The sequence below is a fragment of the Cyclospora cayetanensis genome, unplaced genomic scaffold (assembly GCF_002999335.1).
Source record: "Cyclospora cayetanensis isolate NF1_C8 unplaced genomic scaffold, CcayRef3 CcayRef3_contig_2, whole genome shotgun sequence".
Classification (NCBI taxonomy): Eukaryota; Apicomplexa; class Conoidasida; order Eucoccidiorida; family Eimeriidae; genus Cyclospora; species Cyclospora cayetanensis.
Window position 1 is genome coordinate 53,782 of NW_020312147.1, and position 25,749 is coordinate 79,530.

General features: G+C 53.2%; 3 protein-coding genes and 1 non-coding gene across 4 annotated transcripts; 2 read left to right on the top strand and 2 right to left on the bottom strand.

The window, feature by feature from the left end:
• On the bottom strand, positions 1 to 5,707 carry LOC34618987. Its single transcript, XM_026337703.1, has 8 exons — positions 5,504 to 5,707; positions 5,139 to 5,268; positions 4,185 to 4,296; positions 3,524 to 3,624; positions 3,130 to 3,241; positions 2,079 to 2,373; positions 1,368 to 1,822; positions 1 to 994 (listed from the first exon to the last, which is right to left on the bottom strand). Exons 1-8 carry the CDS (start codon positions 5,705 to 5,707, stop codon positions 1 to 3), a joined length of 2,403 nt encoding a protein of 800 aa, XP_026193488.1.
• A 7,677-nt stretch (positions 5,708 to 13,384) lies between these two features.
• LOC34621838 (tRNA (guanine-N(7)-)-methyltransferase) lies at positions 13,385 to 16,385 on the top strand. Its single transcript, XM_026337704.1, has 12 exons — positions 13,385 to 13,456; positions 13,692 to 13,812; positions 14,011 to 14,046; positions 14,211 to 14,285; positions 14,557 to 14,615; positions 14,737 to 14,799; positions 14,973 to 15,041; positions 15,256 to 15,326; positions 15,439 to 15,497; positions 15,730 to 15,873; positions 15,975 to 16,054; positions 16,167 to 16,385. Exons 1-12 carry the CDS (start codon positions 13,385 to 13,387, stop codon positions 16,383 to 16,385), a joined length of 1,068 nt encoding a protein of 355 aa, XP_026193489.1.
• A 5,157-nt stretch (positions 16,386 to 21,542) lies between these two features.
• Trnap-agg lies at positions 21,543 to 21,614 on the top strand. The gene has a single exon. It is a non-coding gene; the product is annotated as a tRNA-Pro (tRNA).
• A 230-nt stretch (positions 21,615 to 21,844) lies between these two features.
• LOC34621842 lies at positions 21,845 to 24,119 on the bottom strand. The gene is made up of 5 exons (XM_026337705.1): positions 23,897 to 24,119; positions 23,711 to 23,779; positions 23,026 to 23,126; positions 22,554 to 22,819; positions 21,845 to 22,253 (listed from the first exon to the last, which is right to left on the bottom strand). The coding sequence occupies exons 1-5, from the start codon at positions 24,117 to 24,119 to the stop codon at positions 21,845 to 21,847; spliced, it is 1,068 nt and encodes a 355-aa protein (XP_026193490.1).
• Positions 24,120 to 25,749: the final 1,630 nt, after the last annotated feature.

Genomic DNA, 25,749 nt, shown 5'->3' on the forward strand with positions numbered 1-25,749 from the left:
TCAAGATGGGGGGTGTGGCTCGCTGCTGCCAGGCGCCGAGCTGACAACGGTCACAGCTGGAGAGCCGACAGCGGGGGTCGTCTGCGGAGTCGCTTGTGAAGGAGCACTCGTGCAAGGAGACGCTACAGCTGTGTCCAGACATCCTCCGAGGACCTTTGCACGAGCATTGCCAAGCACCAGCAAGCGCGGCTTGGGAAGGGCTTCAGCTTCCGAAGAACTGATGGCGGCGCCTTCCACGCAAGACAGCCGAGGCTGAGGAGCACCTGCTTCTAGCTTGGAGGTTACTGCGCCTGCCATGGACTGCTCGGAGGGGCGGTAGGCAGCTTGTGGGGAACTGACGGCCTTCGGGAAAGACAGCACCTGCCCGAGCTCAGCTGCCGTAAACAGCACAAACGTTATATAGCCGTCGCTGCTGCTGCACACAAGAAGCCGTCCGTCGGTGCTCCAGCTGCAGTCCGTCATTGGCGCGAGATGCAGACGGTGCAAGACGGCCAAGGGCCTGCAAAGGAACTGTGTGTCGTATAGGAGCACGCTGCCATCGAGCGTACAAATCGAATACACGAATCTTGGGAAGACGCAGTCTTCAGACGCGCCACTATCCCACGTTCCGTCTAATCCGGCAGAACCGCCAAGCTCCGTGTCTAGATTCATGCCTTCCTGCAGCAGACTCTCGAAATCTGGCTGCTTCTGAGGCGAGTCCTTCTGCAATTTCTTCGGAGGGAGATTCTCCTGCCCGTCGAGTTTCTTCCGCGTGCCGCTCAGAGGCACCATGTGCTGCCGATCCTCACTCCTGAATAGCCACGAACGTGTTTTAGTATACTGTTCAGCAAGCGCTTCTGCAGCGGCCGCCTTGTCGCTAGAGGGAGCCCATGGGGAAGCTGAAATCTCTCCTAAAGCCGACGGTGGACACCTCTTTCCCAAAGCTTCAGGCATCGGAAGAGGGGCAAAAAAACACGGATTAAACCGAACGCAGATTGCGGGTCCTGTTTCCAGACTGCAGCACATTATCCCGAAAAACACATTCACATATATATATATATATTCATATATATACACATATGCCCATACACACATACGTATATACACATATGCCCATGCACACATACATATATACATATATGCCCATACACACACACACATACATACATACATACATACATGTATACATCCACACACACATACATATATACATGTATACACATCCACACATAGACACATAATGGCACACATGCACACCAGCATCCAAGGGGACCTTGAACCCAATTTTTCCAAAACAAGGCAGATCGCTCCCTCCCCAACAAAATTATACTCAGGGAAAGATGCTGCAAGGCATTGTTTGTGGATATGTATACCGTGGCTCTGCTTACCGGTGCGTAACAAAGGGAGATGTGCTGTGCTGCAGCAGTCGGCGATGGAAGGCGTATGCAGCATAGAAGGACTCCCCGGCGCTGTTGTTGCTGGTGCTGCTGCTGTTGTTGCTGGTGCTGCAGCCGCCAGCAGCGTCCTGCGCCGACGCGGCTCCCGTGGGGGGGGAGGCATTGAAGGCACGAGGGGAGATGCTTGGAGAGCCACTGCTGCATTCCCCCACAATATCCACAGTGGAGCTTGGACTCGGCTCGCCTTCTGTCCCCGACACCTGTTGCTGCATCCCCGCGGGAGCAACCAGCAGAGATCCGTCGGGAGACCAATCGAGGCGTCTAAAGAAGGAGGGCAGCTGATTCTCCGCGAGAAACAATTGACGCAAAGGAGCGCCTACCCGACCAGGCCCCCCACCTGTAGCCGCTGAGGTGCCTCCGTTCCGCTGCTCGTTTTCTCGATCTTCCTGTGACAGCACGAAGCGAAAAGCGCGTGGAGGCAAATGCAGCAACAACTGCCGACTGCTTACAGCGAACACACCGCCTTTGGCCTGCTGCGCTCAGAAAGCGAGGGAGGCTGTGTAGAGAGAGAGAAAGCTCTGCACGGAGAAAACCCTTGGGTGCAGTCTCCATAATACTGCGCATCATGCATGCGCCAAGGAAAAATATCCCCCTCAATAAACACGCTTGCCACGCCACCCCCCAGCAACCACAAGCTCTCACTTGAAGCGCGTCCACATCCCGCGCTGATCCAGGCTTTGACCAGCTCTTGATGGCCGCTTCGCATCGCCACACTGGAGGACGGCCTTGCGCAGCAGCAGTTGGTGCTGCTGCTGAGGCTGCAGGAAGAGGCGCACTGCCGGAAGAGACTTCTGCAGCAGCAGCAGCAGCAGCAGCAGCAGCAGCAGCAGGCTGCAGCGGCTGCGGCTGCTGCGCTGGGCCTCCTGCCGCAGCTGCCGCTGCTGCAACGGGAACCCCTTGGGTGCCAAGTCCAGCTCTACGGGACCAAAGGCGCACTCTGCAAGAGCAGTGCATGCATGCACACCGCAGCAAAAGTGTCGAGGAACGCAGTGCATGCACGCATGCATACATACACCACAGCAAGAGAGTCACAGACAGTCGATCCTGCGGCAAGGAGCTCTTCAACAAGCCGCTCTGAGGTCTTGGGCGCCCACGCAGCATTCTGTGCCTTCAAGGAGGCCCCATATACATATATATACATATATATAGATAGAAATGTATGCACATATACATATATATACATATATATAGTTAGAAATATATGCATATATACATATATATACATATATATAGATAGAAATATATGCATATATACATATATATAGATAGAAATATATGCATCTATACATATATATACATAGAAATATATGCATATATACATATATATACATGTACATTCATAGAAATAAATGCATATATATATAGATATATATATATATATATATATATATTCATAGAAATATATGCATATATACATATATGTACATATATTTACATAGAAATATATGCAGGGTGATACGGGATATTGTGCTGTCAGCGGCGTTCCTAGGGCCTTTAGATTGCAGCCAGCCGGCGAGACAGACTTTAGAAATGGCAGGGGAAAATGCCGAGACGCACAAGGTGGCCTCTGCGGATCTACAAGCGGCTCTCCATTCCAAGCAAGGCATCCCAAGAACTATATATAATACACTTTGTGGTGTGCATGCACTTGGGAGTGGGCAGGCCATAGCACCTTGGAATTGCAGACACCTACGTTTGATCGCTACTCTGCGAGGCAATGTATTTCCCCAGAGGGTCAAAGGAGATTCCTTGAATGATGTGCGAGTGCCCTTCCAGCACACGAATGGATTTTGTAGCGAGGGTGCCTGCGAGAGCAGTGGACAGCACACGCTTCAGAAGGTGGCCTTTAGGGGGAAAAGGGAGAAGACGCAGACGCACACCGTTTTGCGGGAAAGGCCTAGAGCGCAGGTGAAGATTAAGAAGGACCAAAGTGTGAAAAGCCGGCAATATCGCGTTGATGCCTCCCTGTCAGCCCCCAAGTCGCCACTAGTATGCGACACAGAGGCCTCCTGAAGCCGATAAGCGGCTAAGTTTAGCTCTAAAAGGCTCCCTAAATCGCAAAGAATTAGCCAACAGCGCGATGTTACCTCCAGTAACGTCGCACACAATGACGCGTCCATCCTCGCAGCCGATGGCGAGCTGGTTTCCCGAAGGGGACCAAGAGAGGGTGTTGACTGCATCGCTCCTCCTGCAAAATGCAGAGCGCCACAGGCAGCGCACTGTACGTACAGAGGGTGAGCGAGCGAAGAGACAGGATCTAAGAGGCCTCGCCAGAGCACACATGCAGCCCAAACCCTCGCGCTGCAAAAACTGCACAGATAGCGCCTCAACGCGACGCCTAAGAGGCTACACCCTCCGTCTCCCCGCAGCAGGCAGGAGGGCACAGCGTGACAGCCTGCGCGAACGGCAATTTCCACAAGGCTGCTTTCAAGAAAAATCTTTTTCAAATGTAGAGCAAGTGTGTGAGAGGCCTTTTTGACGCGAGAGTCGCCGCAGTATTGCAGCGGCGACCATCTCGGAGACAGCTACACAGGAGGTTTTTTCAAGGAACTGGACCTCATTCGGCTGCAAGAGGGATTCTCGCCCCACCCGCCATTTATTTGCCTCTCGACAAGTGTCAAAAATAAACATTTGGAGAGCAGCATCAACAAGCGGTTCTGCGGCGGGAAGAGCAGCAGCAGCAGCCAGTCTCCCTCCCAGCTCGGCGAAGGAGGACAGTAGCAGGCTCAATTTCAAGAGACAACACACCTCAAGGAGGACGTGCGTGACCACCATTCATGGTACTGCAGCACTGACGCATCGACGCCAAGAGGCACCGAGTCTGGCTTGTGGCTTTTGACCCACAGACAGACAGCGTTATCTGCATTGCATGCATGCACATACACACACACACACATATACACACATACATACATACATACACACATGCACATATGCATACATCCACATACATCCACATCCACATACATACACATGCACACATACATACACATCCACATACATACACATGCACACATACATACACATCCACATACATACACATACACATACATACACATTCACATACATACACATACGCATACATACACATCCACATACATACACATGCACACATACATACACATACACATACATACACACCCACATACATACGCATACACATGCATACACATCCACATACATACACATACACACATGCACATACACATACATACACATACACACATGCACATACACATACATACATACACATCCACATACATACACATACATATGCGCACATACATGCACATGCACACATGCAGGAAATCCTCGCGTGTCACAGGCTGCTCCCCACGTCTCGCCCCTGTCCTTCCGCCTTCGGTTGCAACGCGCGGGGGAAAGATCTATGGGTTCGCGGCGTGGCTATCACCATGAACGAGCGCGTAACTGAACACGAGGCATCCCCGCGACAGGGAAAGCGAGATGAAACAGACACCAGGAGACAGCCCTTCCCTTCTCTAACTCCCGCGCGGCGTTCTCTTGCACTTGTGGTGGAAAGTGCGTTCGCTGCCGGCTATATAGCTATACAGATATAGATATATATAGATATATATATATATATATATATATATAGATATACGAGGCGTGCCCCCTAAGTCCCTCCCTCCATTTCCTCTTGGATCTGGGAGGGCAGCCGAAAAGCATGTCGCACTAACGCACCACTTCCTCCAGATGCAAGAATGGTTCCCTCAGGATTCCATCGAACGCAGTTCACCTCTTGTTCGTGGCCTACAAGCCGCGAGAGGCACGTCACTGCCAAGGATCCTGTTGAGAAGTCGACGTTCCACAGCTGCAGCACGCCACGAACACAGCCACGCGCGCAGACGCACACGCGTGGGGTTGGAGATCTTTCCTTGGAACCCCCTTCCTGCGCTGTATGCAGTCTTTCGAGCGGCAACAGGCCGTGGTGGGTAGGTAGGGAGGTGGGTGCATGCTCACTGCTACCCTTCTACCCCTGCCACTGCAAGACTGCGTCGGAGCGTCACAGGATGGAAGAACCCAGGAAGCACGCCGCGAAGGCCTACATGAATGAACTCATCTGCTCCTGCAGTGGCGATGCGATAGCACTCCTGCGTCTCTTCTTCTTGGAGATCGCGTCTGAAGGCATCGGCGCTGTCGGCTTTAGCAGGCCGCCTTGCCACAGGCTGTACATCCACCGAGTACACGCGATCCGCGAGGCGGTTATTCTTGCAGTGCCACAAGACTTGGGGGAGGAAAACGCGGGGCATTTTCGTGAGAATCCTCAGGAGGCGGAGAGACGAGCAAGGCGCTGATGGTAGAGGGGAGGTTGCTCCAGCCTGGCAGGCTGCAGAAACGTCACACTGAGCTGGGAGATTCGCGGATGCCAGCTCACTGTAGTGCCCTTGCTAGCATGGTGGTACCATCGCTCGTGCGGCTGCTGGATGGATGTGTGTGCCTGTGTCTGTGTCTGTGTGTATGTGCAGAAATTCGACGTTTGCAGTCGTGGATCGGAGGGGCTGAACACGGATGCTCTCCTAGCATAAGCGGTGGTCGCCACTGCCTTGCTAGGCGCTCTGCATGCCACACTGCACAGGCCGGCGAAGCGAAGCTATCTCGTTAGTTCTAGGGAACCTTCCCGCCGCTTTCGCGGTATAGGTCTCCCTCGGCTGCAGGGGGCAACAGGCACTTCCTTTGCTCCTCCGAAGCTGTTTCAGCTGCCTTCCTTCGCAGATTTCACTTAATTAGGCAAGAGGCGGAAGGGATGCGGCTGCAGACCTCGACCAAACGCCTGCATGTACACGAGGGTCGGGTGGTGTTTCGGAGGGGTTGACGCCCTGACAGCGGACCACACTGTGGGGTGTGTCTGTGAGCGAGATTCGCCGAGACGCAGATACGTCGGCTGTCTTTTTATGAAATTAAGCTGAAACGATTCTCCTGGGATGAAGGTAAATCAATCAAAAGGGGACATGGAGGTGTCAGAATGCGCTACACATGCCATCCCACCAGCCACCCTGTTTCGATACGCAGCAGAGGGAGGAAGCGCATCGTATTTCTTCCTGTGCATAGAGACCAAATGAAAATTGGCAGGCATACCCGGTGCAAGGGAAGCTGCGGTAATATTGCTGCATATAGATTGACGGCGCAGTATCCCTGGGACTGCATCCAGGGTGCCCGAGATGAACTGCCAGATGTCAACACTTTAGGGTGAATGTTATTACCCTTCCATCATTATTCGCATCCTAGCCAAATCTTTGATAGCTTAAAGAGCTGAACAGTCAACAGGCGGCTCGGCATCTTGACGGATTCAACAGAAATGCCCTTTGGATGCACACACTACTGCTACTTTGTGTGTGTACAGCGTGTATCCGTTGTTCAGCAGCAGTGCTCGGAACATTGCAATGCAGTGTTAGCTCTCTTAGGCAAGGTGGAAGGGACTTTGAAAATCGGTGAGCAGGCGGTGGCGTCGCAGTAGAGGAAGAGCGAAGTGTATGAATGCACATCCCACACATCATAGGATTCTGAAAGCAAACACAAACACTTGGACGCTTGTTGCAGACCCTTTACCTTAGCAGAGCACAAACCAAAGAAGTGACACGAGCAGAGAAACTTTTGAGTGTGCGCCCTAGGCAGGCACTTTTAAATCCCCAAATCGAACAACAAAACATAACAGAATGTTACCATGTGTTCCTTCGGTAGAGCTCTTTTTCCCCTCCACCGGCCGTGTCCATAAGGGTCCCAGTATGGTAGGAGTGGGTAGAGGAAAGAAAAAGCTAAGCTGCATGGGTATTGCCACACCCTCGAAGAACTCGAAGTATTCATTTACACCGCTTCCACGTATCGGCCTTGAGCGCACAAACGACAATATCTATGCTTCTAAAGTATCAAGGTAATTTTACTCTACAGCAAGGTGTATTCTAATAGCTAGGCCATATGGCCCATTCTTCAACTAATTCGAAATTCAATTAAGAATGCAAGAAAAAGTGCTGGAGCGTATCATAACCCGCCACAATCACAGTGCAGCGGCTGCATACTTTGGAGTTAAAGCGGCTAATCAGGGCATATTGGCTTCAGCGGCGGATGAAGAGCTAATACAAGCTATAATGCGGAACTGCATGGCTAACGTGCGTGCAAAAACCGCTAATCAAAAATTCAATCGCAGCGGTAGAGCGGATTTGCTTCTTCGTTATGATAGGTAGATTCTGTTCGCACTTGACAATAATTTAGTGTGGTTACATGGGTCAGATTTTTGCTATCAAGCCCACTATGCTTCATATCTGTATGATGAAGGAGCAAGTGCTAATGACCAGTATTTTTTGAGTCCTTGGGCCCTGTTCGGTGGCAGTTGTTGGGATCATTAAGACTAGGAAGCCAGCTTGCAGCCCTTGCGTCTAGCTGCTACTTGGACTCGTGGCAAAAATGACGGAGACTTACGTGTGGGTAGTCGTTTCCCCAAATTCATGCTGGATTACAGCCATTTTTCTATTCCATGGACACGTACATCGGCTGCTTGAGATCCTCATACTTCTTCTTTGCAGTGGAATAATAGTGAAGTGCAGGGAAGCAGATAAGCAATATTATGTTTATCAACTTTATGCCACTGTTTCGCATGGCAACTAGGGAATATTCTTGTGACCGTTGGGCGGTCAGCCCAACATACACCGACTCTTTACAGGTCCAATATATGCCACAGCGCTGCATCGCGCACTCACAACGTGTACGTGTCTGCAAAGAAAGTGTATTTGTTGTCTTAAGCCCGTCGCAGCTGCAACGCAAAGAAGCCCTACATGTCCACAGAATGCCTCCATGGGTGGGCAGTTCTCAGCACTTCCTTACCAACTTGCTTTGCCCATCTGCAACTTTAGCGGGCCTTACTACATGGGGGCGCTGCTCCAGTTATATCTATACGAATCAACCAGAATGATTATCTGGCTTGGCCCGGCAGTTAGGTACTATGCACATTGGCTCATAAACACACAGATTCACTAAATATGTAGCTGGCTGCACCTTGAATGCGCCCGGAGTTCTGAGTGCGCGAGCCATCACACGCTCCAGCTGTCTCTCTATCCTCTCATGCCAGAACCATGTAAAAGGGCGAAGGAGTTCTTCTGAGGTGACATTAACTTTCCGGTAGTTGTACTCGTTTGAAAGCTATAGTTTTCTTCTGATGGGGACCCCTGGTGGCGCGCAAAACGAGGAGAGACGCGCAGGAATTCAGAGGTGCCTTGACTGCAATAGCAGTGGCTGGTTGAGTGCGAGGCTGGAAGTATTATACGAGACCCCGCTCGAAGGCCTTAGCGAATGCAGTGAGAAAGTAAGAATTGGGAACTGCTTCATCAATCTTTCTCCCATGCAGTACTGCCTTCCTGGATCTCTCCTATACTATTATTCCTTCACAGGACAGGGATTTTGGCCGCAAAGAGGATTGGAAGCTTTTTTTATGCGCTCGACACTGGTGCCTGACGAACTGGAAGGCAGCCATCTCACAAACTACCGTACCTTGTACGGACCAAGGCAATGTTTCCCATACAGAATCCTGGCTTGGCGGCAGCATGCCTTGACGCTATCCAAGCGTCAACCCGAAGCTGTCAGCATGTGCCAATAGCGCTACAAAAGTGTGGGGCAGGTTCATGCCGGCAGGCTGTTTGCATTCGACTTTCTTTAGCTTCTATTGGTCTGAGGCACGCTATTTTCACTGCATGGCTGCTACCCAGACTAAGTAAGAAATGCACGAGGAACAAAGGGGAGATCAGGCCAAGCAACGTGTGGAAGTATACTTCCACATGAGTCGCAAAACACAAGACTATGAGAACAGCCGGACCTTACTGCAGTCAGTGCCTAACTAAACTTTGTATGCCGCCTAACAAACCTGGGTACCTACTGTAAGTGCTTATGATATATGGGTCAGTGCGCTGAGTTACCGTTTGTAAGAAAGTCCTCTTAGGGTCCTTAAGGGAGATTTCGCACGATGCAAATTTCTTGCAAGTGCTCTTGTTCTTTGGAGGGTGTCGTTGGAGCATAGCTGACCCCATCCACGACGCTCACCCCAAAGCCTCCGGCGACGGTGATGAGAAGACAGCTGGAGTGCACGCTGCTCCACCCTTGCAGATTTCAAGTGCTCACGCACCTAGCTGCCCAAAGCAATTTACCCCTTAGCGTGTACGAAGTTCATTTTAATGACTATGGAGCTCCCTAACCCTACTTTGCAGCACAGAGCATCCCGACAGCCAAATCAACCAGTCCACCCTTGCCTAACTCTTGCTTAAGTATATCCAATATGGTGGAAGGTTCCTGGCTGTAGCATGCCCCGGCACAGATTGAGGATGTGAGCGCGTGGGGTTCCATTGGAAGCCTCCGTGCGGGCACAAGCCGAGACTCAGTGCAAGCTTTGTAGAAACGTCGATGTGACCTTAAAATAGACCTCCTGCTTCCCCTGCGTGTGCCCGGCACTTCCTGACATGAGAAGAAAGAATTATCGAAAGCCCGCTTCGCTGGACTTTCGAAGCACTTCGAGCGTGTACAGTTGGCTGCATGTTGCATCTCGCGCACACGCACACATTACGGCAGCTTCTTGTGTCAAGCTAACAGGCCTTTGCAATAAGCGAGAAGGGCAAGCACATTACCGAAATAATGATTTTTGTACTAGTCCTTCGTTGCTTGTAGCCCGTGTACAAGCTTAGTTTCCTAAACATACGTCGAGGATTCTGACGGGTGTGGGCAGGGGAAGCAAACGTTCTCTTGAAAAACGCTCATCACGTTTTAGACAGGTTTTGATCGAGTTTGGAGTTGAGTGCCTTTCTGTGAGGCTTTTCGGTGCAGCTCTACCTGTACTCTAACCGGCTACAGCGCATTTGTCCCATAGAGAGCTCAGCCCCCCTTCCCACTTCTGGCTGGAAGCTTGTAGGGTTGGTACATTGAGACAGTGATACCCTAGAAGAAAGCTTCTCATAATGCTTTTTTTTGTTGCCACAGCTGGGCAGTTAGGAACCCTCGTGTGGAGACGTAAAAAGGGCATTGCATCCTCTTTTTTGAAAGCGGGGTAGTGCAGACGTGGTGGTTTGGAGGAAATTGAGCTAGTGCAGAGAGAACAATTATGTACTGTGTTCCTGCAGAGGTGATGCTGACACTTGACTATTTTCCTGTATTCTGTGCTATTGAAGTCTAGTTAATTTCAAACAAAGCACCTATAATAAAGACGGACCCTTCGCTAAGCGCCCCCTTGAAGCAAGCGACTGACTCAGAAATCGAAGTAGTTTATGGCATCGATTTTGCTTGAATGCGAGCTGTGACATACAAATGCTGAGTGACATATGGAAGTGTGCTGCTTCGCGAGGTGGGTAAATATGCGAAGGCCTGAAGCATGAAAGAATAAATCCTTAATTCGGGGAACGTGAAGCCTAGCGCCTGAGTGTGAACCCGCAACGCCAAGTCCGCAAAGCCTAGAGCCTGAAAATGTGGATCCTTACATCCAAGACCACGAAACCTCAAGTCTGAGAGTGCGTAGTTTAACCCAACTAAAGAGAAGCGTACAGTGTTACAGTTGTTCACCCTGAATCCCAACGCTGATAAGTGTAAAGCCTAAGTCTAGACCCTTGGCCCAGACCTTGGAGCCTAGCGCCTTATACTTTAGACTACAAAGCTCTTAACCCACACGCCGTGCATCCTACTGCCTGGGAGTGTACAGCCTGAACCCCAAGACATTATGTCCTTGACCCCAAGTACGTATAACCTAGCGTGAAAAAAGCTGTCATAGCAGGACGATTCTAAGCGCGTCTTCTGTCATTCAAGGTGCTGAAATAGGGAATCAGTGCAGGCTCAATGAAGCGCGGTTCAGCACGACTCCAGCTGAGGGGGCCAGAAGACGGCATATGACTCCAAGCCTTGGCGCGTCGCTCCTAGGGTTTTTATGCATGCCTCGACGTCCCCGGAGGCCCCTACGGATGTCAAGCCATTGCAACTATTAGCCCGGCCAGCCGCAGCAACACTATCAAGGGACAGAGCGGCAGGAGAAGTGCCAAATAAGCGCTGTAGCAGCAAACGAAATACCATTGCGCAGCCGCAGAGATTCAACGGAGTCTTTAACTCCTCAGTCTCCTATCTGAAACCCTCACTGTGCTGGCTGCTGCTCCTACAGTGCACGAAGAGCGGCCACACTCAGCGGCAAGGCCCTTGAGGGTCTCCTTGGCCTAAGGCCTCGCGGGTGGCACTTCAAGACACAGGCTGCTCCCCTCGCGCAGAGCAGGCCTGCATCAAGACAGAGCGTCATGACACCTCGCTTCTCACTTGCTCGCCCCTCTAAGACAGCGCAATATAGGGGGAAGTAGTGCTCGTGTAGGCCAGCGGAACCTGAGCATGCACGCACCCACTGCCCCAATACTTAATTGGCAGCAGCACCCGGAGTCTTATTCACAGCGAATCGCTTTTTTCCGCTTTTCTGGAAAAGCTCAAGACCCACTGTGAAGATGTGACACCCTGAGGCTCCATTATAGATTCCCTCCTGCAACTTACCGCTGCGAGACACTGCTGCCTTAGAGCCTTCTCACAGACCCCCTCTGCTCCAACTGTCCTCTTATACTGCTGCACAACCTGCAGCAGCAGCCGCAGCAGCACTCCCAGCATATAAATCGTTCACCAGGCTTCCTTGTCGATGAGGACACACGTAATGAAGAGCCCCGCCTTAATCTACCGAAACGCCTCTCTCTACTCCAAAGTCCTTACCTCTCTTGCAAGCTGCTTCCAATGCATGCGCTTCTCCGGTTGCTCCTTCAGCAGCGACTTGACGGCTGCAAGCCAGCACCACTCTGAGGGGGGAAGGCCTCCATTGCGTCTTTTCGCTTGCGTCTGCTGTTGCTGCTGGCCCTCTTTCTCGGGGTCTGCGTGCACCTTCCGCTTGCATCCAGCGCCTTGTTGCTGTTGCTGTTGTTGCTGCTGCTGCTGCTTCTGCTGCTGCTGCTGCTGCTGTTTCTGCTGCTGCTGCTTCTGCTGCTGTTTCTTGGAGCCCGCCGCGAATTTGCCATGGAACTTCTGCTCCTCTGCACCCGCAAACAGACCGACACGGCAAAAACCTGCACTCCGATATCCCGCATCCACAATGCGACACCCGAAAGTTTGGAAGTTGCGCCATAGAAGGGCCCCACCTGTGAGGCACTGCGTGTGATGTTTGATGCTTTGATGGGAGAATTGCTGCATGCAGTCCACGCAGCTGAAAGTGGCGCCAAAGCAGCCGTGACATTCGGCTGCCTTCTTCTTTAGGGAGGCTTGGCAACACGAGCAAACGAAGGTCACCATCCTCAGGTTGCCGTGTCCTTGTTTCGATTGTGGCAGTTGTGTTTCGGTTGTTATTGCTGCAAGAAGGGCAGCCAAGCGTGCCAAACGTCTAAACGGAATGTTGCTGCTGTCGCGCGAGGTGCTGGCTTCGCTAAGCAAATGGAGTTGGCTTCCTGCGTAAGGCCCAGCACGATCCTCCTGCCGTCGGACCCTCAAACATTGAGCGCGTGCGCTACAGCCGACAAAAGGCACATCCCAAGACGTTCTGAACTGTTAGAGGGAAGGCTTTTTGTTTAACGAATTTCTCGAGAAGGCGCATGCGGCCAGAAGGCCGGGGGGCCCTTTCCCGCCCCTGGCATCCCCAATGGGGGGGTGTCGGGCAAGTGCCCTCTTTGGCATTAAACGCTCACTCTCTTCCAAAACCTTGATCCTTAATACACAGGCCCTTTGAATAGGCCAACCTGAGCCTCCGATCGAGCACAATTTTCAATGCGAGATCTGTCGTGGCTTGCGTGCCGGATCGATTGAACCGTTATCGGTTCTGCGTGGCCGTGCCGTCGCTCGCACACTCGATTTGAAATTGAAGCCCTGAGACTCGAAGCGAGAAGATATTCTCGAAACACGCACCTGGCTGCGGCGCTGGGGAGTGGTGGTCACGACGCAAAAAGAGGCCCTTAAGAATGGGGGGGGCCTCCACGGCGGAAACTTTGGCGCACAAGAAGCCTAAGAAGGCGGACTACCGACAGAGGGCTGTACGTACAGCAGAAGGCTGCTTTAGGCGCGGGGGTCAGGAAGGGCGGGGGAGCCGCCGTTCCCAACCCCAGGGGTAGAAGCTGAAGGCGTCTCAGTATACGGTGTATCGGCGGGTTGGGGAGGCAGTTGCGGCACAGCAGACGGTAGAAAAAAGGCCTCTCGTGAGTTTTGTGCATAGCCACTGCAGCCCAAACACTGCCGTATGGGTGGGCTGCTGTCTGGACGCTGCTGCAGCACTGCAACCCCTTGGCAGACTCCTTCCTGGCCTATCCACCGTCTCCAGAATTTGTGGATTGGAGCATGCATTTTCCAGGGCCCCTCGGAGTGGCCTCTCCGCCTCGCCTCTGCCTCAACAGTACGAAAAACACCCGACCAGATGGCGTGTGTGGGCGAGTCTTAGGCCAGGGGGAATGCACTTTAAGGATCTGCTGTACAAAAACAGGGTGCAGCGTCGCTGCCACTGCTGCTGCCGCATATCCACAACCAGAGGCTTCTGCCGAGGGGTCTTAATCAACTAGCACGGCTCTACGGTATGCGTTTCTCGTTCGTGCAGCTACAGACTACCCAATCAAGTACGAAGCTCCTGTTGGTACGCTTGGCCACGTGTGTGCTGCTGCCTCTGCAGCCAGCATCACATCTGCTGCTTTTTCGTCGCGCTGCCCTCTTCCAACCCCGCACGGTTTATCACACGTGCTGCCGAGACTGATTCTGCATATTACTCGGATGTTTGCTGGTGCGCTGGCTGCTTTGCAGCGGCAGAAAGAAATGGCGAAAGTGGGAGATCTCCAGACTTTCTCGACGTTGGCTGCGGCTTTGGGGGCCTCTTGAGTGAGCTGCAGCGGCGTTTGATTTGTCTGCTGGTGCATGCACGTCTTGCAATCGCTGCTCTCCCTTAATGTGGCTCCTGCCTCTGAAGCCCTTCATTGTATTGTTTCTGCTACTGCTAATCCTGCTGCTGCTCTTGCTAGTCCTGATCCTGCTGCTCCTGCTCCTGCTCCTGCTGCCATTGCTCAGCGGGCCCTATTGCGGCTGCATGGGCTGCTACAATATCCCCCATTTAGCTGTGGCAATTCGTGCGTTGCATATTATGCTTCTGCAGTCTCTTTGGCTCCCCAGTTCCCCCAGTCCCTCATTATGGGCCTAGAGATCAGAGAAAAGGTCAGAATGCTGGCGCCTCTGTCCACGAGAGGGGTGTGCGGCAGCCGCTCCTAAGGGTGTCATAGTTAGTGCTTCTACTGCTCATGCAGGCTCACGAGCGCGACACTTGCCTGCTGCTCAGGTTACGAATTTTGTTGGCGAGAGGATTCAGGCCTTGAGGGAAGAACACAAGGAGGAAGGATTGGTGAGGATTTGTGGCGGCTGCTGAAGCAACGGCAGCTGCGCTTTTCAACGCGTGCTGGTGATTCTCGCTGTTTTCCATGTAGCAGCTGCCGCAGCGAAAGCACCAAGGCTCAACAGTGCAAAATACCACTGAAGTGTTTGGACACCCGCCTGCTCGCGCGTATGCTGTTGCAGTACCAGAACGTCTCTGTCATCAGAACAAACGCAACAAAGTTCCTTCTCAATTATTTTAGGAAGGGGCAGGTGGGTGCCGGTGCGGTTCGTTCTTGCTGCTGCTGCTCTCACTCCGTGGACACGCGTAGTTTGACTCTGGCTGCCGCTTTCGGCTTATGCGGCGGCTTTGCCGCTGCTTCCACGCCGGCTGAAGTACCGCATCAAGCTGCGCCACCATCGGCGGAACCATTAGTACTGAATTCACGCACTAATAGGCGAGTAAGCGGAGGTGGTGGATTCTCAGATATCGAAGATGTTCTTTTGCTTCCCTGACCCCCACTTCAAGAGGACCAACTGGAGGCGGAGGATCATCAAGTAAAACATGGTGCCCTAAAGATCCTTAGCAGAGGCATTTTACGGAGAGGTGTATTAATCTGAAAATGCGTGGCGCTACACAGCGACTCCTGCAAGTGTGTTGCTGCTGCAGCACCCCTCTGCTTACGCTCTATGGGTACATCATGAAACCGGGGGGACTCCTCTATACCAGTGAGAAAAAACTTAGGTTCCGGCTTTTGTTTAGCTATGAAGAGACAAACGAGGGGCCTCCGTTGTACCTGCTTGTAGAGCTGCTTCTCCTGCCTTTGCTCCAGCTGGTTGCAATGACAAAAGCCACCGGTGCCGCCCCTACGCGGCTTGTGTGGCTGCTGCTACCACCCCTGTTGCGCTTCCTCTTGTGTCTATCTTGATGCGCATGCGAGCTGTTTCTAAATGGTTTCAGTTACGGACGTAGAGGCCGTACACCACTGGATGGTCCACGCGTTGCGGCACCACCCGTTGTTCGCTGAGCAGTCCCTGGAAGCACTTTCGGGGGACCCTTGTCTTGTGGCTATCCAGAACCACACGGAGGAAGGCATGAAGGCAAGTCGCTCTTAGCTTAGAAGGGCCTCTTCGCCCTCCGTCTGCGTTTCTAGCAGTGTGTGCTTACTTACGCTCACGATTACAGCGCCTTTAGCCCCTTCGGAGTCACTTGTGATGCCGTGTGCCTACCTGCGGGGAAGCTCGCCGCATGTCTTGAACCACAGTTTGGATGCGCCTCGAATCAGGTCGCCCTCTTCTACGGGTTTAGGGCAACCGGTCTGCTTCTGCCTTTTTCTGCTCCATGGTTCGCATACAACGCGCAGGCAAAGAGGGAGGGGCGCCTGGCCTTCATTGCAGTCTTCAGGCGGATCTAATGAGATGCGCCTGACAGCCATCCTGAAGGCGCTACTATCACCGACGCTGAGAGGCAGTTCGTGGACAAGGCTCGTCATGGGGAAAAATTTAGGCGCCTTAACGACTGCATGGCCTCAAAAAGTCGAGGCGACCCAGTCTCTCTTCTCTCTAGCCGCCCTTGCCCTTCATGCTGCTTCGTTCAATGCAGCAAGGAAACTATAGCCTAATTGGAGGCCTCTTGCAAAACTAAAGGGGCCCTGAGCAGGCGTGGCCAGCGGTGGCGTGGGGGGACTAGGGGAGCTCTCAGGGGCGAGACGGTAAAGGCGCCACCCTCAGGAGCCGGTTGTTGTCTTGCCGTATGCACTAATTGACTGCCGAGCGAATTAAAAACCTCTCATACTCCCTGAGGGCGCTCAATACCAGAATTAAATGGAATCCAAACGACAAGGCACGCGAAAAGAGTACCCTTCAACCTCAATTTTTTTTCATAAAAGCAAAACCCTAAAAGAACCAGCCGATTCAAGCTTACAGCGTTGGGCCTAGAGTTCTCTGCGCCTCACCTGAGGGCTCCTTCGTCTAAGTGTAACGCTTTGTCAAGGGGCAGGACCCTTGTTGGAGAGACACTACACTATCAGCTGCGCCGTCCACTAGGACAAGGCCGGCCAAGGCCCTGGGAGGGTCTGGAGCCTTCCAGACAGATATACCTCCCCAAATTCGAGCTACCGCTTTCTGATAAGATTCCTCGCAAAACTGTTCAGCGACGCCCCAGAACACAGTTCCTAAAACTCCTTGGTAAGCTTTTCAGAGATCCCTGCATAGAGCGCTCTCGCTGAGGATGCCCAGCACAAGAAGCCCTTTGCAGGGGAGACGAAGGAGGCCTCGACACCCCCGTAAGGAGTCTCTTCGCGAGCCAATCGGTGGTCAAAGCCAAACACAACGCTGAATAAGGAAACCGGTAGAAACTGATTTGCACCCTGCTCCCAATGCTTAGTTGACAGAGGTAAAGGGGGCCTGGGGTCTCCCAAATGGGCTGCAATATTGGCGACTTTAAAGGGCCTTGTGGTGGTGCGGGCGCCGCCTTCACGAGCATCACTGGAGAAAGCCCTCGAGCTTCCTGAGGGGGTGGCTCTCAAAAAGTGCACCAGGGGCCTCTCTCTTCTATTGTGAACACTGCGGTTGTTGACCAGCTCTGGTTGCAGTCTTTTCGGTAAAAAAGATATCAGCAAAAGGACCTCATGGCAGCCCTCGTTGAGGACTCGTCACCTCGCAAGAAGTCCTACTGCGCATGGACGTGGAGCAACTATGCACTAGGGGCCATCCGGCAAAGTCGAAGGAACTGCGGCGCGCCCTACAGGGGTTCTGTGAGTCACTCTTTGTACTGTCCGCCGTTGGAGGGCATGGTCGTGCCAGGGGGTTATGTGAGAGAGGCCCTGGAACCTGCGGCGCTACACGCGAGCTCGGTCCTTTTGGACGCTGGGGTAGAGGAGACCTTGGGTTGTTGAAGCTTGTGGATGGGTTCTTATTCCTTTTAGCGCATGTTGGTGGCTGAAGTGCTGCCAGTAGCACTTCAGGTGGCTAATCTTGGAGATCGCATAAGGCGGTGGACGACCCTGGATGATACCGTAGGAACAGAACCTGCCGTAAGCAGTGCCCTAAGCTTAAAAAACGGGCTTAGTTCTCTGACAGCTCCCGCGGCTATGGGACGAAGCTCTTTGAGCACTGTGAGGCTTTTCTATGCCCTTGTGGGTGACTGAACATAGGAGCGGAAGTTTTCTGGGGCTGCTGAGGGATGGCAAAATGCCTTTCATGAACTCTTCCAGGCCTTGATGCTGACTCGCGGAGCTTCTTGTGAAAGCGGGAGAACCTCCAAGCTCCCATTACACATGTCTCTCCCCGGGGAACCCATATCCGCAGGGGTATACCGAAGAAGCAGTGGAACCGCACGCGGGACTGACAAAGGCTCCCGTTGCCTTGGGGGCTGTTAGGGTTTGCAGCTGAGCTTTCCCAATGGCAGGCCTTGGCAAGTAGTTGAACTCCCGGAAAATCTTCGTGACAGTCCCGCCGGCTTTCCAAAAGGCAATCAAGGCTAACCTGTATGTCGTTGGCGTTAAGGAAGGTGGCCTCCAACAGGGTAGACAAAGGTCCTGCTGGTTTACCTGTGGGCGCTTTTGGCTTGTTTTGCCTGCGTTTGGATGTTGGTTCGTTGCCGTGGCGTTCAGAGGTAACAGAGGACCCCAAGCCTTGCGGATTTGAGGGGCTCTCTGCCCTTCGTTTTGGAATGCATACTAGCGTCGTCTGCTGGGAGCATCTCCTGTACATTGATAAAGTCCTTCTATAGCCTCAAAAAGGGGCCCCTCAAATGGCTTCGGGAGGCTGACGAGCGAGGCTGGAGTGCTCTATAATGCCCTCCAGGTAATTAAGGCATCCATAAATGAGCAGATCTTCAAGATGCATCTAGCCTCTCCCCATGGGGAGACTTAAGGGCTCACCTATGCCCTCTCGGGCTAGAGTAGAGCCCTTTTTCGCTGGCTTCTTCTGAAGAAGCATGTGGCGCTTTGGAAGGCCTTGCTTCTTTTCTGGTTGCTTTCTTTCAAATATTTGGGGTGGCCCGTGAACACAACAGGGGGTTTTTTAGGCCCTTGAGGCGTCTTCGAGTCATTCGGAGGCCCAGAGGTTTGCGGGTGAGGGGAGTGTGCTTTGGAGGAAACCCGGCGTTATACTCTGGCTCTGGCTAGCCTTGATGGGAATCGCCTTATAGAAAGGGGAGACATGACCCAAGGGTGCAGGTAGCTACCTAAAAGCTGCTGGAAAATCAGATGGGTCAGGCAAGTTGTCCTCTTCCTCTGGCTTGGAAAAAGCAGCCCTCCCTCCCCCATCCCCCCATCGGGAGGCCTTGCCACAAGGGCTTTGCGGACTCAAAGATTATGGAGACGTGCCTTTTCTTTAGTGAGCAGCAGCAACTGAGAAGTTCATGAAGGCTTTTCGAAGAGAGTCTAGCAGGCTACAAATGGACCAACACTGAGCAGACCTTCGGGGGAGGCGAGTGTCGCCCCTTCGATGGGGCAGCAGGGAGAGCTTGGGCCTTCCCAGAGGCACACCAACATTCCAGGAAGAAAGACTGCAAAACGGCTTGCTAAAATCCCTGAAGCCGTATACAAGAGAGGAAACGCGGATGTGTAAGGGAAGCCACTGGTGCTAGGTAAGCCTTCTGCAACGAGCGGTCCGACCGATTAAATTTGTTCCTTCTTCAGGACCGTTGCGGCCGGCTTAAGGGCCCTGTCTCTCTTTTGCGGTTTGCTTGTGGGGCGGCCCCTGGGAGCCTTTGCAGTATATTTAGCCTTGGTGATCCCAGGCCCCCGACATTTTTGCGCCCATTGAAATCATAGGCATTGTCACATACGGCCAGATGTGAGTTTCTCGCTGCCATTAGAGGCACGTTTTACGTTTGCTAAAGCGTAGGGAGGCATTCAGACCTTGCACAAGGAACTCAAACACCACTGTCCTGTTTGCTAGCTACGTACATGCCTGGGGCCGAGGGGCTCTAAAATGCGCTGAAATGACTCAGACGGGGTGGATGAACAATAAAACTACCTATTTTTGGAATTGGAGTTTAAGGTTCATGTTTTTGCCGGAATGTTTCCGGTGGGCTCTCGGAGGGTTGAGCACGAGTGACTTTTCGAGGGGGTCTCGAATGCTTTCCTCGCTCTCTAATCCGGCTAAGCACTGTCGAATTGGTCCAGAAAAAATACAGTGGTGCTACACATCTACGCATTCGATTCTCTCTAAAGTTAGTTCTTAGTTGCTGGCGGCAGACGGGAAGTGGATTCAAGGAGAGGGCATACTGAGGGGGGCCCCTGCTCCTGCGGAGGCCAGGAACCCAGTGAGGGGGAGGGGCCCTCCCGCAGCTCCTCATTCGGCACTCTTCCATACTTGCTGCGCCTTACTGCCAGGGTGCGCGGTGTATTCGGGTGAGTACAGAGCTTTGTTGCGCAACAGATTTAACGGCAACCATACGGAGTCTGAGAGGAAGCCCTGAGTTCCCCGGTTCCCTCTGTGTTCGGGGGCCTAACGGGTCCATAGAAGCACCAATGCCATCAGTGTACCTCACAGCGGCACATAGCAACTGCTCCAACAGCAGCAACTGCAGCTAAATCTAATACCACAGACGGCAGCAGTGGCTGGCAGCACCCGGACTCGCGGGGCGGCCATGATACGTGGTTGGAGACATGGGCGTCTTTTGAGCCGTTTTGCACGTTGTACACTCGTATAGGGCTTATCGCACTTTGGAGCTTGTGGGAATGGCGGCGACTCGACGGGTGGAACGGCTTATGGCCTGCGGGGGATGGGCACTCCCGGCCGTAAAAACACTGGCAATACACCTGAAGGGAGAGGCAGCCAGCCACAAATTGTACAGGTCGGTGAGAAATTAGGGTTCAGACTTTGCCACGGGAAGAGACCCCAGTGATTTCGGTGTTGCGGAACGAGGTTTAAGGCTTCCCAGATTGCAGTCACCACATGCGTTTTTCTGTGCAGTGAGTTTTCCAAGGGTTTCCTGCCTGGCCTTCGACTGGCGAATCCGTCGGTGGAATTCGTTGTGTTCGAGGGGGCGCCAACTAACGCGCTTAGCATGACCCTCGGTAAGGCTTTTGAGGGCATTGGAGTGCTGCTGCGAAGGATCAGACACTTCCCATGCTCTGTAGCCAACTTGGGGGACCCAGCTGGTGCTAAATCTGGTGCTGCCTGCGGCAGTAGCTTGTGCGACTGCTCCTAACTCCATGCGCTGCGAAGTGTTGTTCCTTCTATGCTCGTTGCAGACAGGGAGGGGCCCCCAGTGATGCTGAACCTCGATTTGTACCGTCAGCCGCATCAATTGGTGCAGCGCATCCTGGACTTGCAGGCTATCGTCCAGGCTGTGCCATAGTGCAGAGACCGTCGCCTTTTTTGTGGAAACAATCAGCAGCGTCAAGAGCACCAAAACGCTGCATGGACAAGTAAACTTGTGGCAGCTTTATTGGTAGCGCTGCGTTTGCAGGTTGGTCGCTCACTTTTCGGCAGGACTATGGGTAGAGCCATGGGGAAGAAGAGGCAATGCAGGATAGAGTTTACAGGGGTTGTTTGGGCCGAGGCTTCAATTTTAGTTGGAGACTCTAATGCAGCAACAGTGCGACAACAATTTGACAAGGCTCTAGATGCGGTTGGAGTGTACGAGTGGGGCGGCACAAAGAGCGCGCCAGAAAGGATGAAACGGCAACCGGCGAAGGGGGAAATAATGAAGGAGGCAGCGGCAAAATCAACCCCACGAAGAACTCGTGGCACCAAGCGTCGAAGTGACAGCGTGGAGCATTTTATCGTTGCTAATTGGACAGCAGGGATGCGCCAGGCTGTTTAGTCTAGTGGTATGATTCTCGCTTAGGGTGCGAGAGGTCCCGGGTTCAATTCCCGGAACAGCCCCTTTTTAAGCCCTTGCGTCTACTTGACCTTTTATTTTCCAATTAGTGCGAATCTGTGCACGTGCTGGCTAAATATTTTTGCTGTTTCATTGCAAGGGGCTTGGCAGAGGAGGGGGAACAGGGGGGTGTATCTGCTCGCGGTACTGGGGCACGTGTGCGTCACGGCGTTTGCGTGCGAGGACACCTCCACACGGTTCCCTTTATAGTGCAAATAAAATAACATTGCTAATGCTAAGTAATAATGTTTCCAACTTCTGGCGCTCCTTCCTCCTCTCCTCGCTCTACTTTCCGTCCACCCGCCAGCCCCCCCCTGCTCGGGGAGGGCGCGGGCATGTGTTTCTTCGTGTGTCTACGAAACGCATCCCAGGTGAAACGCGAAAATACGAATAAATGCGCATTTAAGGATACAGAGTGGTCACTTTGGCGTTGAGTCGGAATTTCTACCGGCGCAGTAGTCGTAAGCGAAGATTGGCAGTAGGCCTTCCGAGAGGCTATTAAGGTAACCAGAATGGAGGGCAGGGAAGGGACAGGGACGAGGCCTAATCTCCTCTTGGGCATGACTCTGGCGACACCATCATGCACATTCGTGCCGTTGCACGGGGACTCGTCGTGGCTTGGTGCATACAAAACCCCAGCCATGCTGAGGGACGAGACATTGTATGCAGACAGGGCCCCTTGGGAAAAAAACGCGCCATATATTTCATGCCGGAGCTACGGCTTCAGGATTTTGCGTAGCCTCGTGGCCTCCCCCAAGCGTAACAGGTGTTCTTCAGGGGTCTCGGTGTTACTCAGCACAAAGGGAAGAATGTCAGAGTCAACGTCTCTTTGTCACGTGACATCCGGTGGAGTAACAGAAGAAGAGGGAAACAGTGTAGGCTCGTTTGAGAGGCCCTCGAGTATCGTTTGTTGGTAGGTACGGTTATGGGTGCTCGTCACTTGCTTGGCGTCGTCACTGACCGTACACCCCACTGCCTGAATGACGTGGATTGGACCACTCATTTTTTCTTCCCCTAGGAAGGATCCAGTATAGGCCTCCGTTATCTCTACCCCTAGCAGTACGGACTTGTAGGCAAGGCAGTCATCGATCAGCGGCTTAGCTTGCTGCAGCAGGGCAGTCTCCGAACGGGGGATACTCAAGCCCACGCGCCATGGCAGCTCAAACTGCACGTTCGTTCCGTCACGGCCTTCGCTGGCGCATACTTCGAGCTGCGCAGAGCAACCACAATGCGTAGTTCACCAAATCGGGGAGTCACGGAAACACAAGAAACTTCCCCCCCTTCCTAGCTGAGAGCCGGGCAGGGCAACAAAAGAATAGCGTAGCTCCCCCTCCCCCCCTCATTCCCCCCAAAACCTTCCATTCCCCAGTCGCTGCACAGCCAAGATCTCGCCTTTTAGAGCCAACAAAGACCGACCTCGGTGTCTGGTTCCGCGAAGTAGATCCAGGGATTATTTGTAGGCGTGCCGAACTTTTGTCTGTAGCGAAATACGGAGTTCGAAGGGTCCAGCAGTGTGCCTGCACACAGCAAAAGCCGAGCTCACACGCCATACTGCCTTGCGATGACCAACGCGTCCGGAACGAAAACGCTGTCTACAACATCCGTCCTCCGTGCCTATGGCCTTATGCGGGCTTTGGGGGAAGCAGCCTGCGTGCCGTCTTTCAGACACAGAAGTTCTCGCGCACCTCCGTGATACAACAAACACTGCCGAGAGGACCCTATGGGATAATAGTACACGTCAAAGGCGGCCACTCTGAAGGACAGAGTGAAGGAAGAAGAATTGCGCAGATAAAAGGGGAAGAAGAGCTGTCCTCCGAGCTGCAGCGAAGACGTGTCGGTCTTGACGAACAATGTACTGGGCGTAGCTGTACGCAGGCACATCGCAAGCACACCACTCCTGAGGGAGAGATTTTCCCGCGTCTGCGTAGGCAGAAAAAGGTGCAAGCAAGGCTGCGATCCGTGTCTCATATCCAGCAGCGAGGATGCTGCAAAGAGGCAGCGCGAGCCATGCAGCGTGTGAGCAGCACATCGCTGGAGGGGACAGCCGGGATAAAGGCGCTGGCTGGCTACTGCGGTAAAGCGCGTGCGTAGGGCTTTTTACTTGTGGCGTCGACGTCTGCGTCGATGGGCTTCAGCTGGGGCGTTGAAATATATATTCCAAGGAAGCAGCCTGACAGAGGAAATGCGAGGGGAATCACTGCGCCGAAGATTCAGAGCTTGATGCCTGGACCCCTTTATCGTCGCCTCGGGCGAATTGGGCAAACCCCCCTCCCTCCCCCGTACTGACCACCGATCGCGCAGGCCAAGAAGAGCAGAGACAGCGTCGCAGTGTAACAGGAAACGATGATGAGCCTGGAGGCACTTCTTCGCCTGTCGATCACAGCCTCGTCAACCTCAGGGGGTTCAAACACCGCATCGGCAGTGCCCTGGCGCGTCGGTGGATCGAGGCCTTCCTCAGGAGGGCCTCTAGGAGATCCCCCATCCCCTACATTCCGCCTGCGCAGTACCATTGAAGGCGTGAGCAGCGAAGGCTTGATTTGCACCTTGAACTCCCCGCAAAGGCCCTTGCGGATGCCAACTCTGCCGATTGAGGCCAGGGGGTGGTTCTCCGCGCGCTGTGCAGCTGCAGAGAGCTGCCAACCCTCCGATAGGATTTACTGTTTCCGTCCAGCTGGCGCGCCGAAAGACATGTACAAAAGCAACAACACCAGGAGGGGGGTCTATGGGAGAGGAGAGGGCCCCCAGACCGGAAACCCACCCCCCACCTCCTTACATAATGCGGATTTAAAGGACTCGCTTCCACAAAAAAATGCTGAATATAGAAAATTACGATTTTTTTTTCTGGCGGGGCGGTACTGAGCAATTTTCACAGGACTCGACGCAGTGGGAGAGCGAGTAGCAGAACCGCCAGCGTCGGCTGCGCCGTGTATCACCAGCAGACAGCCCGAATCCCCGCGCCGTGCGCTGCGAAACGGCCATTGTGCTTTTTCTCATGCGCGATAGCAGTAATAACGGCATAGAAACTGCGGTGTGTACCCCTGCTCGCGAAGCCCTCATCCCTAGGGAGTTCGTCGTTGGTCTTCGCAGTCAAAGGCGCATTCAGGAATTGTTACTGCGCAGCCTTGCAGCCGCGCAGAGCAGAGGTACCTTTAAAAAGGTGTCACTGAGTTCTCCGCGCCCCCTGGATTCTGTAGACGCCGATTAAACACTAAACTTCGCACTGTAGGCTGTAGGCCTAACCCTAGGAAACGGGGTCAATCGCGTCTGCGCTGCTGCTGAGCCTGGTTGTCACCACATGATGCCATTCTGCATTCTTTATGTAAACACCGGCATCCAGATCAAGCAACGTAAGGGGTTCACAAGGCCTGGCAAATATATGCGTGCTCCTTCCGTAAAGCGTGCCAACGTCTTCCCCGTTCAAAAGCTGCCATACTTCCCTCTGCCCTCCCCCAAGCCCTTAAATTGCCGCTGGTATTGCAATTAAGGTAGAGGGCTATACAGGTACCTCGCGGCCACCACAAAGGCTCTTTCGGCGCGCAGGATAGCCGTCCCGTAGCTAGCCAGACTGCATTGTTCTCGTGCCCGTAGCTAGCCAGACTGCATCGTTCTCGTGCCCGTAGCTCTCGGCCACACAAACCAGTAGAGGCTTTACTGTACCCCAACCAGCTACCCAGTCAGGCGGCTAGCTGCGCATATCCCGTACATGTAGCTGGAGACGTGTGTCGCCTCTACGTAGAGTCCGTTCGTCCCGTTTAACAAGGCAGCCTTTAGGAGGCTCTGTGCCGATTAACTGGCTAACTAGCTGGCTAGTCGAGGATGAGAAAGGTTCCATCATCCAGGGCAACTGTGTCTTGCGTCCTTTCAGACGGGGAACACGGCGGCTCCGTCTCCTGGTGTTGCTGTGGACCCTGCAGCATTGGCAAGAACGGGAGAAGCTCGAAGCGCAAAAGAGGAATTATGAATATCCAAGAGACTCCGCAACGGAAATTGGCACCGCACGCGGCGACAGCTCTATCAAGAGCGAAAAATATTCTACGGCGCAAGCTTCAAGAAACGCACATGTTGATGAGGTAGATGCTTCTGTGGGGAGGGCAGCAGCACGTCAATCTGCGTGCCCTCCTCCAAGTCTAGCGCTGAGCT

What these genes read in the sequence shown, in the direction of transcription:
- LOC34621838 (XM_026337704.1), top strand. Translation starts at nt 13,385, where the DNA reads ATGGGGGGGGCCTCCACGGCGGAAACTTTGGCGCACAAGAAGCCTAAG. An exon ending in CGGACTACCGACAGAGGGCT is followed by an intron (nt 13,457 to 13,691) that starts GTACGTACAGCA and finishes ACGCTGCTGCAG; the next exon opens with CACTGCAACCCCTTGGCAGA. An exon ending in TTGGATGCGCCTCGAATCAG is followed by an intron (nt 16,055 to 16,166) that starts GTCGCCCTCTTC and finishes CCTTCATTGCAG; the next exon opens with TCTTCAGGCGGATCTAATGA.
- LOC34618987 (XM_026337703.1), bottom strand. Translation starts at nt 5,707, where the DNA reads ATGCCCCGCGTTTTCCTCCCCCAAGTCTTGTGGCACTGCAAGAATAAC. An exon ending in TGTGTGCGACGTTACTGGAG is followed by an intron (nt 3,242 to 3,523) that starts GTAACATCGCGC and finishes CTGCTCTCGCAG; the next exon opens with GCACCCTCGCTACAAAATCC. An exon ending in TCGCAGAGTAGCGATCAAAC is followed by an intron (nt 2,374 to 3,129) that starts GTAGGTGTCTGC and finishes CTGCTCTTGCAG; the next exon opens with AGTGCGCCTTTGGTCCCGTA.
- LOC34621842 (XM_026337705.1), bottom strand. Translation starts at nt 24,119, where the DNA reads ATGGTACTGCGCAGGCGGAATGTAGGGGATGGGGGATCTCCTAGAGGC. An exon ending in CGCAGACGTCGACGCCACAA is followed by an intron (nt 23,127 to 23,710) that starts GTAAAAAGCCCT and finishes TGCTGTGTGCAG; the next exon opens with GCACACTGCTGGACCCTTCG. An exon ending in TCGCGGAACCAGACACCGAG is followed by an intron (nt 22,820 to 23,025) that starts GTCGGTCTTTGT and finishes TGCTCTGCGCAG; the next exon opens with CTCGAAGTATGCGCCAGCGA.